The following is a 17,952-nucleotide window of genomic DNA, read 5'->3' as shown; positions in this document are numbered from 1 at the left end:
GCCCTCAGTCTCCCTCGGGTCCGAGCCTGGGCCCACGAGAGGTGCCTCCTGGGGGCCTGCAGACCCGAGTCCCCACTGCCACTCCGGCCGCTCTGGGCCAGGTCTCGCTTCAGGACGGCAGGCAGGCGCCAGCATCGGCGTGCCGCGGTCGTGCGGCCGTCAGGTGGGGAGGAGGGCGGTGAGTTCGTTCAGCCTGGGACACGCCGTGTGGGCGGGGGAGCTAATGGTGTCTGTGGGTAGGCAGACTTTGCTTTTGAGAAAATGAAAATGATCAAATTTATTTTTCTCTGTGGCGAGAGCTCTCTGGCCCTGAAAGCCTTCAGACTTCCCCGTGTTGTGTTCGGAAGCTGTGACCGTGCTTGGGTCATGGATCCTCCTCAGGTCAATCCCTGGATGTGTGCGAGTTAGACCCCGTTCAGGTCCCCGTGTCCCAGCGCCGGGTTAAAGTCTCCCTTTCCGCTGGCGTTGGCGTTCGCTTTTGTCAAAATCGATTCTCTGAGCAACAGCGGGTCAGCTTCACTCAGTCCCCGGGTCTGCATGCACCTTCTCGATTACTGTAGTTCACAGCGTCTTTTTTTTTTTTTTTTTAATAGATGTTTATTGATGTCAGAGAAGAAAGGAGAGGGAGAGAGAGAAACATCAGTGATGGGAGGGAATCATGGATCAGCTGCCCCCTGCACAACCCACACTGGGGATGGAACCTGCAACACGGGCGTGTGACCTCCTGGTTCACAGGTGGCTGCTCGGCCACGGAACCACGCTGGCCGGCCTATAATGTATCTATTTCCCTGGCTGCTGCAAAGATTTCAGTTCTTGTTTTCAAAAATGGGTGCCTCAGTGGTTTTCTGGTGGAATCTATGGATTGATTTTTTAAAAAAATCCAATCTTAGAAGTTTTTAGCCACTATTTCTGCACATACATCTCCCGTGTTATGTTCCTGAGACTTTACACGCGGCACGGCGCGGGGTGTTGTCCACGGTCACGCGTGTTTCTCCGGGTCAGTGTGACGGCTCACACCGGCGTGTGAGCTCCGAGCCCCGCCCTTCCGGGTCTGGCAGCTGGGCCGGCACACTTCTCATTCCCGATACCGTGATGGTATGGCTCTCGGCGTTTTCATTTCTTCGGAGGTTTTTAGAGTTCCCGTTTCTCTTCCAGAACACCTCGTTTCCCTCTGTTACTCCTTTCACCTCGTCCGCGCACCCTCCCACTGCAGTGTTGGCTCATTCCGGTGACTGGGTCACGTGGGGTCCACATCGTTAGATGGTTTTTATCACAGGCTACATTTTCCCACTTCTTCCCGTGTCTTGTCATTTCTGTCCCATTCCAAACATCGTGTGCACATGCCGGGCACGCCTGGTGCAGGCGTGATGTCGGTCCCTCTGTCCGGGAGCTGCAGGGGGGGTGCGGGGTGTGGGGCTTCAGACAGATGTGAGCCGACCTCCTTCGAGTGACAGGAATGACACGTATGTGTGAGCGTGACAGGTGTGCGGGAGGGCTCCTGGCCGCCTGGGTGGGGCGGGGGAGGAGACACCTGAGCTGGCCTGGCAGGTGAGGCGGAGCCGGCAGGTGTGGGAGCAGGTGGCTCTCAACAGGCCCCGAGGGCAGGGGCAGGCGGGCACCAGCTCGAGAGAGGAGCACTGGCTTCACCCCTCGGACCCGCCTCACTCCGGCTGGCGCTGAGGGTGCCTGGCTGCCCCGTCCCCGTCCCTGTCCCCGTCCCCGCAGCTGGCGGAGGCAGAGGGGCTCCGTGGAGGCCTGGGGGCCTCGGGAGGTGGCGGGATTTCTTTGTGCGATGGCGGCCACGGGGCATTCGGGGCGGATGAGGTGCTGGGGGCGGGCGGTGGCGCTGTCCGGCGCTGGGAGTCCAGTCCCAGCTCTGCCGCCCAGGGGGGCCACTCAGGCCCTGCTCGGCCTCAACCTTCATCTGTGAAGTGGGCTGACACCAGCTCACGACCACGGTGCAGCCCCCGCGAGGAGCACTGTGGGGACCAGGCCGTGGCTCCACAGCGGCCAGGGAGGCGGTGACCGGGCTGGTGGCCGGCTGTGGTGGGTTCGGGGCGGGGTGCGCAGGCGGCAGCCAAGGCAGTGTGGGTGTCTTGCGGGTGGGGGGGAGGCAGGGGACATCCATGTGGCAGAAGGAGTGAACTACAGAAGTATGTTCCTGTCCTGGCCGGTTTGGCTCAGTGGATAGAGGGTCGGACTGTGGACTGAAGAGTCCTGGGTTCGATTCCGGTCAAGGGCGCCTACCTCAGGTGCAGGCTCCATCCCCGCCCTGCTCAGGACGCATGCCGGAGGCAACCAATCGATGTGTCTTTCTAACATCGGTGTCTCTCTCTCTCTCTGTCTCTCCCCGTCTCTTCCACTCTCTCTAAAAATCAATGGAACAGCCGAGACCGGTTTGGCTCAGTGGGTGGAGCATCGGCCTACGGACTGAAGGATCCCGGGTTCGATTCCGGTCAGGGGCATGTACCTTGGTTGCAGGCGCATCCCCAGTGGGGGGTGTGCAGAGGCAGCTGACCGATGATTCTCATTGATGTTTCTGGCTCCCTATCCCTCTCTCTTCCTCTCTGTAAAAAAAATCAATAAAATATATTAAAATAATAAATAAATAAATAAAAAATAGAGGCCCAAGCCCATGAAAAAAATAAAATAAAATAAAAATCAATGGAACAGTATCGTTGGGTGAGGATTAACAAAAGAGAGAGACCCCCCCCCCCTTCTCTGGGTTCCCTAACCTCGGGGCTGCCCCCCCTCGGCCCTAGCAGTGGTGCTGGTCCCGTCCTGCTGTCCGTCCCCTGGGGCCTGCAGATGGGGCTCCGCTGGACTCCTCAAGTTTCCCTCTGGGGAAGCCATGTGTTTCCTCCTGGGACGCAGTAATGACAAAGGACCTGAGGACGAAGAGCTGCCAAAGGGAGGGGGAGGGGAGGGAAGGGGAGGAGGAGGAGGGAGGAGATGGGGAGGGGCTGCTCCTCGAAGTCGAACAAAGCAGATGGCACTCCGAAGAGGAGGAAGACGGGAGGGGGCGCACGGAGCCCCAGGGGGCGCAGTTTGGAGGGTCCGGCTGCCTGGCGGCCTGCACCCTGTGCAGCAGGTGGACGTGGTGCCTGTCTCAGCCCGTCCTGCTGCTGTAACAAACACCCCGGGTGCGGGTGGGGCACGATCAGGTCCCCGCAGAGGAGCCCAGGTCCCGGCTCGTGGCCGGCTCCCCTCACTGTCACCTCACGGGGGGCAGGGACAGGGTGCTCTGGGGTCTCATAAAGGCGCTAATCCATCCAAGGGGGCTCTACCCTCCTGGCCTGCTCACCTCCCTGGGGCCTCACCTCCTAGCCCATCTCACAGGGGTTAGGCTGCACAGGCCGTGTGGGGGACACATTAGGCCACACAGTCCTGTGGTGGAGACAATGGCCCAGAGTCCGGGAGTCCCCGCTTCCTGTCCGCCCGAGCGCTCATCTTCGGCACTCCACGCCCCACGGCACCGCGGGGGTGTTCTATTTGCAAACGAGGGTGGAGGCACTCTGACACCGTGCCGGGCAGTGGGAAGACGGCCCAAGCACCGCGAGGGCACGGGAAAGCATAACCTAGGTGCTCTGACCGTCCGGGCCATTGGCGGCGGCAGTGTGATGGCGGGGGACTGTCAGATGGCTGAGCAGACAGCCCAGGAGCTTCAGCCAGGCGTGGGTGCCGGCTGTGTCCATGAGCGCGCCAGGAGTCCTGGACTTGCTCCCCGCCCCCGCCCTGGGACCGCACAGTAACCCGGGGCCCTCTCCTGGAAGTCCTGGCAGGCAGGCCGGTGACAGGAGGGGGCGTCACTGCCCCAGAAACTGACCGCGGAGGAAGAAGACAGCTAGGGGTGGGAGCGACCCCAGGAAGGTCCAGGGGCAGAGGTGGCTGCGGGCGGTGGTGGGAAGTGGGGTTGGGGGCAGGCCCATCAGCCATGCTGGGCTCTGCAGGCCTGGCCTCCCACCCGCGGGAGGCGAGTCACTCTCCTCCTTTTTAAAAAAAATATATTTTATTGATTTTTTACAGAGAGAGAGAGAGAGAGAGGGATAGAGAGTTAGAAACATCGATGAGAGAGAATCATCGGTCAGCTGCCTTTTGCACACCCCCCACTGGGGATGTGCCCGCAACCAAGGTACATGCCCTTGATCGGAATCGAACCTGGGACCTTTCAGTCCGCAGATTGACGATATGTTTCGGCCACTCTCCTCCTTTAAAAGGATTTCCCGTGAATGCAATCTCTGCGATCATCAAAGTCCGGAAGCAGTCGGAAGAGGGGGCGCCGAGGGGGACCTGGTGGCGGCCCGGAGGGGACTGAAGCGGGGGGCGTGGGGCTTCCACGGTTGAGCGGGATCCGCTGTCACGGCTCAGGCAGCGGAAGTCCCGCCCCCTGCCTGGGAGGCCCGCCTCCCATCAAGGCCCCGCCCCTATTTCTTCCTACTTGTCCCCGGGATGCCCCGCCCCTAGCGGCCTGGCCGCGCGTCCGGTTTCGCGCCCCGTGCAGGCCCCGCCCCCTGGAGGCTCCGACCCGCCCATAAACTGGCTCTGCTGCCTCCTGAGACACGCCCACACCCGCTGAGGCCACACCCCATCTCGCCCCGAGGCCACGCCCAAGAACGACCACGCCCCCGGGAGCACCACCCGCCGACCCTCAAAGGCCCCGCCCACCAGGCCCTGGGCACGCCCCTGTCCCGGGCCCCGCCCCTTATCCCAGACGGCGGCGGCGGCCGCTGAGGAGACCGTTGGGCGCGCGGGCGGCGGACGCGGGCGGCGGAGGAGCGGGTAGGTTGCGGCGGGCGCAGGGCCGCCCCGCCCGCTTTCTTTCTTCTCCGGCGCGAGCGAGCGCACTCGCCGCCGGCCCCGCCCCGCGCGACGTGGGGTGCCGGGCGCCGGCGGTCCCGCTCTCAGGCCGCCGCCTCCTCAGACTCTCCCCGGCCCGGCCGCCGGCCGCCGCCTTTTGTTCCCGGCCCGGCGCGGGGCGCTCGCCCGGGCCCGTGCGGGGGTCGCTGCGAGGCCGCGGAGCTGCGGGACGGGCGGCCGGGCTGGGGCGGGCGGGGGCGGGCGGCGTCGGGGCGGACCGGCCCCTGCGCCCCCCGCCCGCCCCCCGCCCCGTGTCCCCCGCCCCGCGGGTCCTGGTTTCCTGGCCGGACGGACCCAACAGGCGCCGCTTTGTTGGGCGGAGGCGTCTCCTGGGACCCCGACTCAGCAAATTAACTGCGGGGCCTGTCCCCTCCTCCCCCCTCCTCCTCCAGGCTCCGGGTGCCCAGCGGTCGGGCAGACAGGCCCCGCGTGGCCCGGTGTGCGCCTCCGTCTCCCCTCGGTGGTGCGGTTGGCTGGGACTGGGGCCGTCTTGGGGTCCGCAGGGCACCTGTGACCCCAGGGCAGGGCAGGGCCACCGCTTCCCCAGGAGCGAGGCCCGGCCCGCGGGTGGCCCAGAGGGGCAGTGGGTCCGAGATCAGCCTGGGCGGCAGTGGGGGCGGGCGACAGCGGGAGAGCCGGCTTTCACTGTGGAAATGCAGCTGTCGGAAGCGTGAAGTTTCCTGAAAGTGTCTCCCTGCCCCGTGGTTTTGAGGACATGAGGCGCCCACGTAGGACCTCGGCCGGGGATGCTCCTCGGCCGGTGGGCACATGGAGGAGGCGCCCCGCCAGGCCCTGGGGGCTGATGATGGGGGACACCTCTGGTCGGGCCTGCGGAGGGTCCCCAAGAGGAGGGCTGTGGAGGGGAGGCGGGGGCAGGTGCCAGAGGGTCAGGGTGGCACCGAGCAGCCTGTGGGCAAAGAGGAGGGGCCCAGGGCCCTTGTTGGGGTGACCGTCTGGAGGCAGGGCCCGGGTCAGGCAGAGGAGCAGGGCGGCGGGGTGAGGGCTGAGGGCCCAGCTGGGGCCCCAGGCTCAGGGTGAGGCGGCCGGGCTGTGCAGTCTGCAGACGGGCAGCAGGCTCGCTTGTTTCTGATTTTATTGCCTTTGGACGCTGTCTGAGATGGACCAGACCACACGGTCAGGTGCAGCAGAAGAGCAGTTGTGACGCACGCACTGGTGGAAGCACGCAGCCGAGCCAGGTGTTGCCTGTGGACTTGGCATTCCAGTCAGCGCTGCACTCTCTCATTGGCACTTGTAGGACTTTCCCGCACCCACCGCCTCCGGGCTTGGCCACCGGCAGTCCCCGGGGCCTCCCTGGCTGAGGCCTCGGGCAGCCTCGGGGGCGCGGGCCGGGAGAGCCTGCCTGCCACCCCGTGCCCACCCCCTTGCTTCCCTGGTGGCACCCGCCTTCCTCCCTCCCGTAAGGACCCTTGTCCTTCTGTTCTTGGCCCCCGCCTACACCAGGACCCCAAGTGAATCACACCCGCCAAGTCCTGTTCCCCTCAAGGTGACACGGTGCCAGGACCTGGGGTCTGGGGACGACCCTGGAGCCCTCCCCAGTGCTCCTGCCTTGACTGCTGGAAGGACTGCTGAGAGCCATCTCCTGCCCCTGGTCCGCCGGCCGCGGGTGCTAACCCCGGCTGCTGCCGCTGGTGTCCGGAGGGCCTTGTGGGTGCCCTGCCCGGCCCTGCCCGGAGGGAGGAGGGAGCCACCTGGAGAAGGTGCCCAGGGAAGAAGATGACCTGGCTTCGGGCTCAGGGCTGGGAGAGCGGCTGGTCTTTACTTTTGGGAGCTGATGGCCACTCACCCTTCGGCCAGCTCTCTCCAGAAGCAGACACACGTCTCCAGTTTCCACCTGGTGCTTCTATATAGCTTCTGTCTGCTGAGATATGCCATCGGTTTATTGTGGCCGTATTTCCCGTTACAGCCTTGGCACGCTTTATGGGCTGCTTTTAGCTCTGATTGGCTAATGTCAGCCCCCGGTTATCTCAGGATCTGTTTCTGTTGACCTTTCTCTTGACTGCGGTCACACTGTGTCTTTGAACATCTGTGTACTAGACATCGTGGATGTCCATTCAGTGATTCTTTTCAAGTAAGAGCGCTGTGTTTTGTTCTGGAAGTTACTTGGGACTCGAACTGAAATCTCTGTAATGGCCACTCGGTGCCCTTGCCTGCCAGCCGCCTCCTGCCGCTCCGTGGACTCACCTGCATGGCGGCTCCGCGCTGGCCAGGACCGGGCTTAGTGTATGACAGATTCCAGGGCTTCCTCTCCCCAGCGCCTCCTTTCTGAGCTCCCGGGATGTCCCCCTCTCTTCCCAGGCACCCCCACGCCCACACTCCATTCCCTGCTCGGAGCTGGGAGGAGTGCGCCGACGCCCAGCTGACCATCTTACCCTTGCAGCCCCCTTTGGGGGACAGCTCCCCAGGTCCTGCCTGCCCCTCAGGGCTCCCAGTGCTTCACTTCCTTGCTCTCTCTATGTCGAACCTGCTTGCAACTTGACTGAGCAGCAGGTAGCCTGACAGCACTGATGGCCTGTGGGGACAGTCTGTTGAGTGGTGTCTCTTCTGGAGAACCAAGTAATGGGGAGTGAGCTTTCCCTCACCAGCCCGGAGGGCGAGGCGAAGTCACACGGGTCTCCCTGCGTCCGCCGGAGCAGCGCCCGCTTCGGGCGGGGGTTGATGAGCATGCGCAGGAGAGGTGTAATTCTTCCTCTGATGGGAGTCACTGGGGGGAAGGCCGGCTTCTTTGGCCTCCCAGCGGCGGCTGCTCTGGGCCCACTGCGCGCTCACCAGGCCGGGCTCCGGCTGAGGGCTGAGCAAAGGTGCGGGTTTTTGCCTTTCGGTACCACGTTCTTGACCTCGTCTGGTACCTGGTTTGACCAGGGCAAACTACTCTTCCATGCCACAGTTTCTGACTATGAAACAGGTTAATAGCAAGGCTGGTGTGAGGATACGTCAGCCTCCTTGGTGCTAATTCAACACCAACAGGAATCCCCATTGGGGTGCAGTGGAGAAGGAAACAGGCAGTGCAAACCGTCAGTTGTGGCCCAGCACTGCTGTGGAGGCAGCATGGCTGTGAGCAACCTGGACCAGGCCCCTTCCAGCAGGCAGCTCTGCCCCACTCCGCTCCTGGCTGCTCTGCTCTGCTCTGCGCCCGTCTGCTCCAGTGAAGCCAGGGAAAGGGAAAGTGGGCTCTCAGGCCCTGAGGGAAACTGACTTATAGACAGAAGTCCCTGTTCCTGGTCCCTGATTGGTCTGTCCTCATGCAAATGAGGGATCCAGATCCTCACAGTTTGATTGGTCCACAAGGCACTGTCCTGATTGGTGGGTGAAGAAGCTGTGGGGTATAGCTGTGTGCTTCTCTTGGGTGGGGAAAGCCTCAGTCCTATTGGTTGAAACAGGGTTCCAGGAACTCCTGGCTCAGCCTGCAGGAACACGGTGCACGAGGCAGTTCAGTGGTGTGGTGGGCAGCTCAGTGCAGCTTTTATTTTTTTAATTTAAGCCCAGTTAAGCCACCAGGACCCCTAATTTACTAGACCTCTTCTTTCTCAGGGTCCACAGATAACCTGTGTAAAATGGTGGGGAACTATGTCTGGCAAGCAGGACGTGCTCAGCACCTGTTAGCGATGGTGCGCATTAGGTCATGTCAGGCTGTAGTGTCACTGCTGTGACTCGGTTTGTGCCCAGGAGGCAGCTCAGGTCTTCATGTAGCACATCTGTGCCAACCCCTACTCTGTGCCCGGCTGTGACTCCTCCTGAGTGCAGGCCAGAGGAGCTGGGGGCACTTGGGCAGAGTGAGGTGCCCCTCATTTCCTGGAGTCCAGCCCAGAGGACGGTTCTGTGGGGTTAAGCGCTTAGCAGCCGGTCAGCTCCTCACTGCCAGGGTCGGGCAGTGGGGTCCCAGGAGGAGGAGGGTTCCCTGGGCCTGCCCCTGGGTTCCTTTCCTGTGGCTGTTGTAACCAAGTACCACAAAGTGGGTGGCTTAAAGCCCAGACATTTATTCACTCCCCGTCGTGAGGCCAGAAGTCTAGGTGTGGCAGGCTGTGCTGCTCCTGGAGGCGCTGGACAATCCTTCCTGCCTCCCAGCCCCGGTGGTCCAGCCGCCCTGGGCTCGGGGCCACATCACTCCCGCCTCTGTCCTGCCTTCACATGGCATCTCCCAGTGTCGCTCTCCCCTCTTCCCAATGCCTCCCTCTTTAAGGCCACTTGTGATCCTTCAGGGCCCACCTGGTTGGCGGGTGAAGAAGCTGTGGGGATACAGCTGTGCGCTTCTCTTAAATGGGGGTAATTCAGGTCATCTCCCCATCTCAGAGCTTCTGATTCCAGTTGCAAAGATCCATTTTCCAAATAAGGTCACATTTCCCGGTTCTGGGGACTAGGACCTTATGTCTTTGGGTCTGCCATTCAGCCCATTATCCACCGGCCTGGACCTGGAAGCTGAGGAGCCATGTGGGGTCAGGAGGGGGACAGGGCTTCCCCTGGCCATTCCTCCCTCCTTGCATCTAAAAGTGACCTGCCGCCCTAGCTGGTGTGGCTCAGAGGATAGAGCGTCAGTCTGCGGACTGGAGGGTCCCAGGTTCGATTCCAGCCAAGGGCACATGCCCAGGTTGCAGGCTCAATTCCCGGTGTGTGTGTGTGTGTGTGTGTGTGTGTATGTATGTGTGCGCGCACACAGGAGGCAGCCAGTCAATGTTTTTTTTTGTTTTTTTTTTAAATGACTTTTTTAAAAATATATTTTATTGATTTTGTACAGAGAGGAAGGGAGAGAGATAGAAAGCTAGAAACATCGATGAGAGAGAGTCATCGATCAGCTGCCTCTTGCACACCCCCTGCTGGGGATATGCCCACAACCAAGGTACATGCCCTTGACTGGAATCGAACCCGGGTCCTTCAGTCCCCAAGCCGACGCTCTATCCATTGAGCCAAACCGGTCTCGGCCAATGTTTCTCTCTCATCATTGATGTTTTTATCTCTCACTCTCCTTTCCTCTCTGAAATCAATTAAAAAATTTTTTTAAATAGTGTTAATAGTGGTCTGTCCCCAGCACCCTGTGTCGGACTGGGCTCGCATGTGCACGTGCAGGTTGCCTTGTCTTCCTGTGAGTGACGGAGACACGCGAGCAGAACGATCCCCTGCGGCCCCCATGAACACACACACACACACACACACACACACACACACGGCAGGCCAGCAGTCGCCGCTTTTCCGTGGGCCACGTAGGGCGAGCCCACATTTGTATGTGGGGGAAGTCACCGAGGAGGCCTGTCCTTCCTGGTCGCTCGTTTGGGGGTGAGGTCGGGTGATGGCCACGCTGTGCGGGTGGACACGGCTTGGCCTACCGCCGTCGGCCCTGCCTGGGAAGTGGCTGGGTGGGGTAGGGGGGTGGGGGGATGTCCAGGTGGCATCATGGAAGCCAGGCTCCGCAAGGAGGAGCCCAGGGCCATCTGGGTGCCACCTCGCCCGTCCCTGCACGGACGGGCCAGATACAGCCTGCTGTGCAGCGTGGGGACATACTTCTACTAAACGCCATTCGTCTTGTGTCTGAAATTCACATCTAGGTGGCCTGTATTTGACTCACTAAATCCAGCAACTCTGTTTATTGGCTCACGTTGCCCGGTTTAAAAACCACAAACAAATATTAAGTAGAGATGAAAAGGGAAGGAGAAATTGACACGGTTAAGATTATTGAACAAGAATTTGTTTCTGGAATTATTATAGAAATAGCCCCGCACTCCCCTCGCTGTAGATCTTGAGAGGATGTTGCTGGGCTGGTCTTGTTTACTTTTCCTGAAACTCCGGCACCGCCAGGCTGGGCCAGAGCTCTTGGGCGGAAGCGGCCCACTGGCTGGGGCGGTCAGCCCCGCTCTTGGAGCCCCTTGGGCTCAGTCCTGGTTGGGGGCTGGGGGAGCCGATGGGGCTCCCTGCCTGCCTGAGCTGATGGTGCCTCCACACAATCAGGATTCCTGCAGTGCACGCCTGGGCCTCGTGTGGCCCAGCCCCTGGCAGGGGGGCCCCGCTGCCAGTTCTCCAGCTTCTCATGACTGCCCAGCGCCACTTCCGTTTGAGACACGGCTTCCCCCCAAGCCTGTCCCTTGTTCTGACGCCTGCTGTGTCCCCACAGCCTGGGTGTGCCCTCCGTGTGTGCCGAGGCCGGAGCCCACAGCTCTGCCTCAGAGAGCTACGGAGGCTGCACAGGGATGCCCGATGGACAGCAGGCACTGCCCAGTCGTGGGGCCAGTGCTGAGCAGGGCAGTTGGGGCGAGTGAGGATTGGAGGAGTTAGTGGGGCCTCGGGGGACGTGGGATCCGAGCTGAGCCAAAGGGGCAGCTGAGGAGGAGGGTGTGTTCAGGGGAGAGTAACTTCTCAGATGGAGTCAGGGCCGTGGGCCTTCCTGTGTGAGCCCCTACCTGTGTGGACATATCGGCCTGCTGAGCTGTCTTGTCCCCAGGGGCAGGGCCCAGGAGATCAGGGCCATCTCTGGTCACCTGTTCATAACGTCTACCTGGTGCTGCTGTAGAAGCCCCTCGGCAGTCATTGAATGGACACTCGAACGGACGAATGAATGAATGAATGAAGGAGTGGGCAGGAGAATCCTGGGGCTGTGAGGATGGACCTGCCCGAGGTGGTGTTGAGCTTTGGGTAGGGGCCTGGTGAGGGCGGCCTCGGAAGGCAGGCTGGGGTAAGGCTGGGTCCCTCAAGGAGCGTCATGGGTGTGAGCAGGGTGGTGCTGGTTAGGAAGGTGAGCCAGAAGGAGGTGGGGCAGGGGTAGGTGGGCAAGATGGCACCAGAGAAGAGGCCGAATGCTGGACCGCTGGCCTGCATGGGAGGCCGGTGACTGGGAGCCCCTACCAGCTCCCCCTGCCCTGGCTCCTGCCCTCTCTGCTGTGCCGCCCTCGCCACCACATGTCTGCTTTCTGCCTTCTGCCGAGCTGCTTCCCTCCCCGAGACCTTTTGTCCCTGTGCGCACAGGGCATCCAGTAGGATGTGAATAAAAGAAGTTCCTCCGAGTGCTAAGCCCACACTTGTAGGGAGCTATGGGAAGTGACAGGAGAGCCCCGCGTCACCCTGCGTCAGTTTCCCGGACGTGGTGCCTTTCTGTCCTCGGAGGCTGAGGTGTCTGCCGTGCTCAGAGCCTGGCTGAGCCCAGCCAGTATGGACTAGCACAGTTTCCTCGCCATGGAGGGCATACATTTTACCTCAGCAGGAGCTTGTGCACACTTGTTCCTCTTCATTCGCAATCCTGTGGATCTTGCTTGAGGTAAACCACGTTACAGAGGATTAGAATCGATATGTAGAACAGGTGACTCTTGGACAACGTGGGCTTGAGCTGTGCAGGTCCACTTACACATGGGTTTTTCAATAAATATACAGGCAGCCCTCAGTATTCTCAAGTTTCGCATCCTGGGATCAGCCAACCATAGATTGAAAACAGTATTTTTGATCCATGGTTGGGAGTCCTCGGATGTGAAGGGCTGACTGTGCATAGCTTCACGCGATACTGTGTCTGCAGGGATCCTGGAACCCGTTCCCCACAGATACCACGGGATTGGAGTTAAGTTTGGGGGAAGTCAAAACTTATACATGCGTTTCCGGTGCTGCTAACCCCCGCACCGTTCAAGGGTCAGTTATCTATTTTCTATTTATATAAAAGCCTAAGCGACCGGATGACCGGCCGGGAGCTATAATGCACACCGACCACCAGGGCATGTGCTCGATGCAGGCACTGCCCCCTGGTGGTCAGTGCACTCCCACAGCTAACCTCCTATGGCCAGCCAACCTTCCACAGTACCTCCCACCAGCCGGCCGGCCCTGATCGGCCCCAATTAGGACTGGGTGAGACAGCCCCAATTGCCAGCCAGGCCGAGGGACCCCACTTGTGTATGAATTCATACACCAGGCCTCTAGTGTGTGTGTGTGTGTGTGTGTGTGTGTGTGTGTGTGTTTACATATATATATATATATATATATATATATATATATATATATAAAACTCTAAGTGACTGTTAAACCGAACAATCAGAACAATCGGAATGACCGGTTGACTAGTTGCTATGATGGGCACTGACCACCAGGGGACAGGTGCTCAATGCAGGAGCTGCCCCCTGGTGGTCAGTGTGCTCCCACAGTCAATCTCTTGTGGCCCCTCTGTCCTTGACCAGCCCCAATGGGGGGCTGGCTGGCCAGTCTCCCAGGGTCCCTCCCTCTGGCTGGCAAGCCCCCCAATAGGCCTTGATCGCCAGCTAGGCCAAGGGACCCCACCTGTGCACCAGGTCTCTAGTATATACATAAAAGTCTAAGCATCCAGATGATCGGATGACCAGCCGGTAGCTATGATGTGCACTGAACTCCAGGGGGCAGATGCTCAATGTAGGAGCTGCCCCCTGGTGGTTAGTGCCTCCCACAGCTGGAGCGCCGCTCAGCTGACAGATGGGTGCTAGATGCCGGGCTCACTGCTGGCCAGTGTTGCTGCAGCAGCGGTGCGAACCTTTCCCTCGGACACACCCCCTGCGCGCCTGAGCCGTGGTGGTGGTGGCGGCGGCGGCAGGCGCAGCGGGGCGGGTGGAGCAGGATTGACACGGGCAGCGGGCTGGAGCCGGATGAGCTGGCGGGTAAGGCTGGGCTGTGACAGTGCGGAGGTCCCCTCAGCCCCACAGGCCAGGCCGAGGGACCCCACCGGTGCATGAATCCGTGCACCGGCCTCTAGTATGTCAATCTTTTTGAAACAGTAAAATGGGTCTTTGTAAGTTAAAATAGTATAATTCTCTGCTAAGTCTAGATTTTCTTCTCCACACGTTAAAAAAGGAAAAGTTCTGAGTTAGAGATGCTGCTTGGTGTGAGGCCTTCTGTAGCAGAGACACTAGGAACCAGTGATGAAATATTCAGGCAGCTGCACAGGGATCCTGTTCCCGGCCTTCCTTCTGCCCAGAGGCTTGGGTGCCCCCTCCCTTGGGGGCTGCCTCCTCTTCCTCGCAGCCTGTGTGTGGGGGGGAGGGGGATTGTTTAAGGGTAGTGTTTAAAACTTTATGTGGTGCAGATGACACTAGCCTAACTGTTTCTCCAGCTTCAGATTGCTTTTGGAATTCCATTTCATTGTAACATTATTAACTGTAAACAAACCTCTGTTCAAAGAAATGAAATGTCCTTAGATTTGCCAGTCTTTAATTTCTTCTCTCCCTTACTGCCTCTCCTCACTCCCAGTTGTTGATCTCTGTGTACTTCCCAGTTCCAAGAGCTGCTTTTCTGTTTGTGAAGTCTTGTTTGGCTGCTTAGCAATGAAATAAGTGGGAAGGCGGGCTGTGCTCCTGGAGACCAGAACGGGGGCGCCCGCCACGCGCCCCTGCAGCTTGGCCTTTGGTTTCTTGGGGCTTGAAGTGGTAAAACCTCAAGAATTCACATTAAAACAAACAAGCATGTGAAAACTTGCATAATAACAAACTGCTGAATGGGAGCATTTTGAACAGAGCATACGCTTGTGCTCAGTCTATTGTGGACTACTCAGCGACATGCATACTGACAGTGCTGGTGCTGACCACCCACTTCCTAAACTGCATTCGTGCTCAGATTGGGGGTAAAGCTACCAAGGACTTGATGGACTCTTTGAGGCCAGATCAGTAATTGTTGCCAGCAGAAACACTTCAAGGAGGCCAGTTCCCGCACAGGCATGTATGGTGAAGCGGGAGGCGGCGGTGGCGAAGAGCCCGCCGAATGGCCCTGTGTGAGCCCAGCCCGCACCGCAGCCGCAGCAGGTGCCGCCCGCGCCTTGTCTGCTAGGACCTTCAGCTGCGGGATTGTGACTGCGCAGGCAGCTAGGGTTTCTGCTCCGTCCGGAGCACACGCTTTGGACCGCCTGTTAGTGCTGACCCCCGGTGCTGTTTTCGGAGTTTTCCCGGGCGTTAGGGTGGCCTCTGTGGGGTGGACTGAGGTGTTTGAGACGGATGTTTTCCCCACTCGGTACTGCATTCGCATGCATTAATAGGGGGGGTGGGGGACACGGACTATGAGACATCAGCAGATGCCTTCGGGGGGAACCTTCCTAGTGATCACGCACGGAGTGAGACCCCGAGTCTGTAGCCAGTGCCGCGTTTCAGTCCGACTCTGCCCTGGGTTCAAATGGCCCTCAGACGCCTGTGTCTGCAGGGAGCCCCTGGCGGTGGCGGGGCTTCGGGCCACACTGGGAGTGTGAGGGTCTCCAGGTCCCTTCTCTTCTGTCCGGATCGGGGGGTGGACAGTGCCAGGAAGGGGGTGCTGCAGAGTCCTGAGGGAGCCTCGCAGGAGGGGTCAGGGTTGAGGGGACCCACTTTGGAAGGACATTCCTAGCCTAAGATTTACTGCCTCTCCTCCACCGACATTGAGGGTAACTGGAGACTCCCGGTGCTGGGTTTGCTATGAGATACCTCTCCGAGCCCAGGTAACGCCAGGAAGCAGCGGAGCCTGGGCTCCTTAATGACAGCTGTTGTTTTCCTCCCCAGGGCAGCCTTTCTGGAAAAGGATGGCGGCTGCAAGCGTGCTCTGAGCTGTGGCCCCCGGGAGCTATGCTCCTGTCCCGGGAGGCGCGCTGAGATGTACAGAGCAGGGGACACGGTGGAGCGCCCGCCACCGGGGACGGCACCCCCCCGCCTGAGGAGTGTGGAGGTCGCCCGAGGGAGAGCAGGCTACGGGTTCACCCTCTCCGGCCAGGCGCCCTGTGTGCTCAGCTGTGTCATGAGAGGGAGCCCTGCCGATTTTGTGGGCCTCCGAGCCGGAGACCAGATCCTCGCCATCAATGACATCAACGTGAGGAAGGCGTCCCACGAGGACGTGGTCAAGCTCATCGGGAAGTGCTCCGGGGTCCTGCACATGGTGGTGGGCGAAGGCCTCGGTCACCTGGAGTCCTGCTCCAGCGACGAGGAGGTGGGCTTCTATGACGGGAGGGGCTGGCGGAAGCCCAGACTGGACTCCAAGGCGCTAGGCATCAACAGGGCCGAGAGAGTCGTCGAGGACATGCAGTCGGGTGGGATTTTCAGCATGATCTTCGAGAACCCCCGTCTGCACGCCAGCAGCTCAGAGCCCTCCAAGCTAAAGCAGAGGTCTCTCTCAGAGTCGGCGGCTGCGCCACTCGACCTTGGGCAGGAAGGTGTAGGCGAGCCGCAGCCCGGCCTGCTTTCCAAGGAGATCTCCCACGCTGTCAATGACGACTCGGTGTTCAGTCTTGGCCTGGAGAATCAGGAAGAGTTCGGATTAGACGCAAGTATTTTAAACGTCGCCATGGTCGTGGGCTATTTGGGTTCCATCGAACTTCCTTCCACGAGCTGCAGCCTGGAGGCTGACAGCTTCCAGGCCATTCGCGGCTGCCTGCGGCGCCTGCGGGCCGAGCAGAAGATCCACTCCCTGGTGACCATGAAGATCATGCACGACGGCGTGCAGCTGTGCACCGACAAGGCCGCCGTGCTGGCCGAGTACCCCGCCGAGAAGCTGGCCTTCAGCGCCGTGTGCCCCGACGACCGGCGCTTCTTCGGGCTGGTGACCATGCAGAGCAGCGACGACGGCAGCCTGGCGCGGGAGGGCGAGGGCGTCCTGCGGACCTCCTGCCACGTGTTCATGGTGGACCCGGACCTGTTCAGCCACAAGGTCCACCAAGGCATCGCCCGGCGGTTCGGGTTCGAGTGCACAGCCGACCCTGACACCAACGGCTGCCTGGAGTTCCCGGCGTCCTCCCTGCCGGTCCTCCAGTTCATCTCGGTGCTGTACCGGGACATGGGCGAGCTGATCGAGGGGGTGCGCGCCCGGGCCTTCGCGGACGGGGACGCCGACGCCCACCAGAACACCAGCACCAGCAGCAACAGCGACAGCGGCATTGGGAACTTCAACCAGGAGGAGAGGAGCAGCCGGGTGCTTGTGGTCGACCTGGGCGCCAGCTCCAGCAGACACGGCCCCAGCAGCAGCACCTGGGAGGGGGCGGCCGGGAGGGGATCCCAGCCTTGGGGCACCCCCTGGAACGGGGCCTTCAACCACGACCCCGAGGCAGGGCCCCCATTTGAAGCCGCTCCACAGGCTGACAGGGGCTGGGACTTCAGTAAGCATTTGGGGCCCACCTCTCACGTGGAGGCCCCCCCGGCCCCCTTGCGGAGCTCGGTCCCTCCTTCCAAGAGAGGCGCTGTGGGCCCTGGCGGTGGGTTTGGCCAGCGGTGGCTTCCGGTTCACGTCCTGCAGGAGTGGCAGTGCGGACATGCCAGTGACCAGGAGTCTTACACGGACTCCACTGATGGGTGGTCCAGCATCAACTGTGGCACTCTGCCCCCTCCCATGAACAAGATTCCCGCTGACCGCTACCGGCTGGAGGGAAGCCTGGCGCAGCCCCTGCTGAGCACCCAGAAGAGGGACTGGTCCAGGAAGGCGTTTGGGATGCAGAACATTTTTGGTCCCCATCGAAACGCTAGGAAGACCAAGGAAGACAAAAAGGTGAGCCTGTGAGTTGGGTTAGTGAACGTGGACTGGACTGGCTGAGTCAGTGACTGGTGCAATGACCGCACCCCAGCTGCCCAGGCTCGCGCTGCTTCCCCTCGCGGGGCCTCTGTCGGCTGCCACAGGTGCCTGCGGGGATCGTGTGCTGAGGCGCCGTCCCGCCCGGAGCCTCCCTCGAGTGCTGTCATCCCAGCAGGCCCTCGCTCTGGCGGGACAGGCGGGGTGGAGGGATGGTGACTTCTCACAGCCCAGGTGAGGGTCTCCCCTCCTGCCTACCCTTTCCCACTGCTGGCGCCTGCGGGGCCCTGTCCCTGCGCCTCTTGGGAGTCCATGGGGTTTCTGGCTGAGTCTTCATCCTAGTGGCTGAGGCAGCACACCCTTTTGTTGTTAACCCTCCCCTGGGGCATTTTCCCCATTGATTTATTATGATTTTATTGAGGGAGGGAGGGAGGGATGGAGCAGGGGAGAGAGAGAGAGAAACATCCACGTGACAGAGCCATCCTTGAGAGAGGGCGGTGTTCCGCACTGTCACCGGTGAACGGGCTTGAGAGGAGTCGTGTGGCCCGTGCTGGGAGGTAAGCCCTGAGTTCCCGCTCCTGGGCCAGGCCTCCTTTGGGACCTGGGGTTGTGGGAGCTCCTCAGGCTGTGCCTTCCCTT

At 60.7% G+C, this 17,952-nt stretch overlaps 2 protein-coding genes across 2 annotated transcripts in view; one reads left to right on the top strand and one right to left on the bottom strand.

The window, feature by feature from the left end:
* Positions 1–17,952, bottom strand: part of LRPAP1 (LDL receptor related protein associated protein 1) — a 229,491-nt gene that overhangs the window by 124,715 nt on the left and 86,824 nt on the right. The window lies entirely within an intron of this gene.
* Positions 4,759–17,952, top strand: part of RGS12 (regulator of G protein signaling 12) — a 60,482-nt gene continuing 47,288 nt past the window's right edge. The window contains 2 exon segments of the mRNA XM_084884537.1: positions 4,759–4,779; positions 15,324–17,292. Coding sequence (XP_084740663.1) covers positions 15,415–17,292 — 1,878 coding nt within the window. The 5' untranslated portion in view covers positions 4,759–4,779; positions 15,324–15,414.

This window comes from Pipistrellus hanaki, assembly GCF_964339955.1.
Source record: "Pipistrellus hanaki genome assembly, chromosome: 1".
NCBI lineage: Eukaryota > Metazoa > Chordata > Mammalia > Chiroptera > Vespertilionidae > Pipistrellus > Pipistrellus hanaki.
Note: the sequence above shows the minus strand (reverse complement) of the source record. Positions and strands in the feature narration are given on the sequence as shown.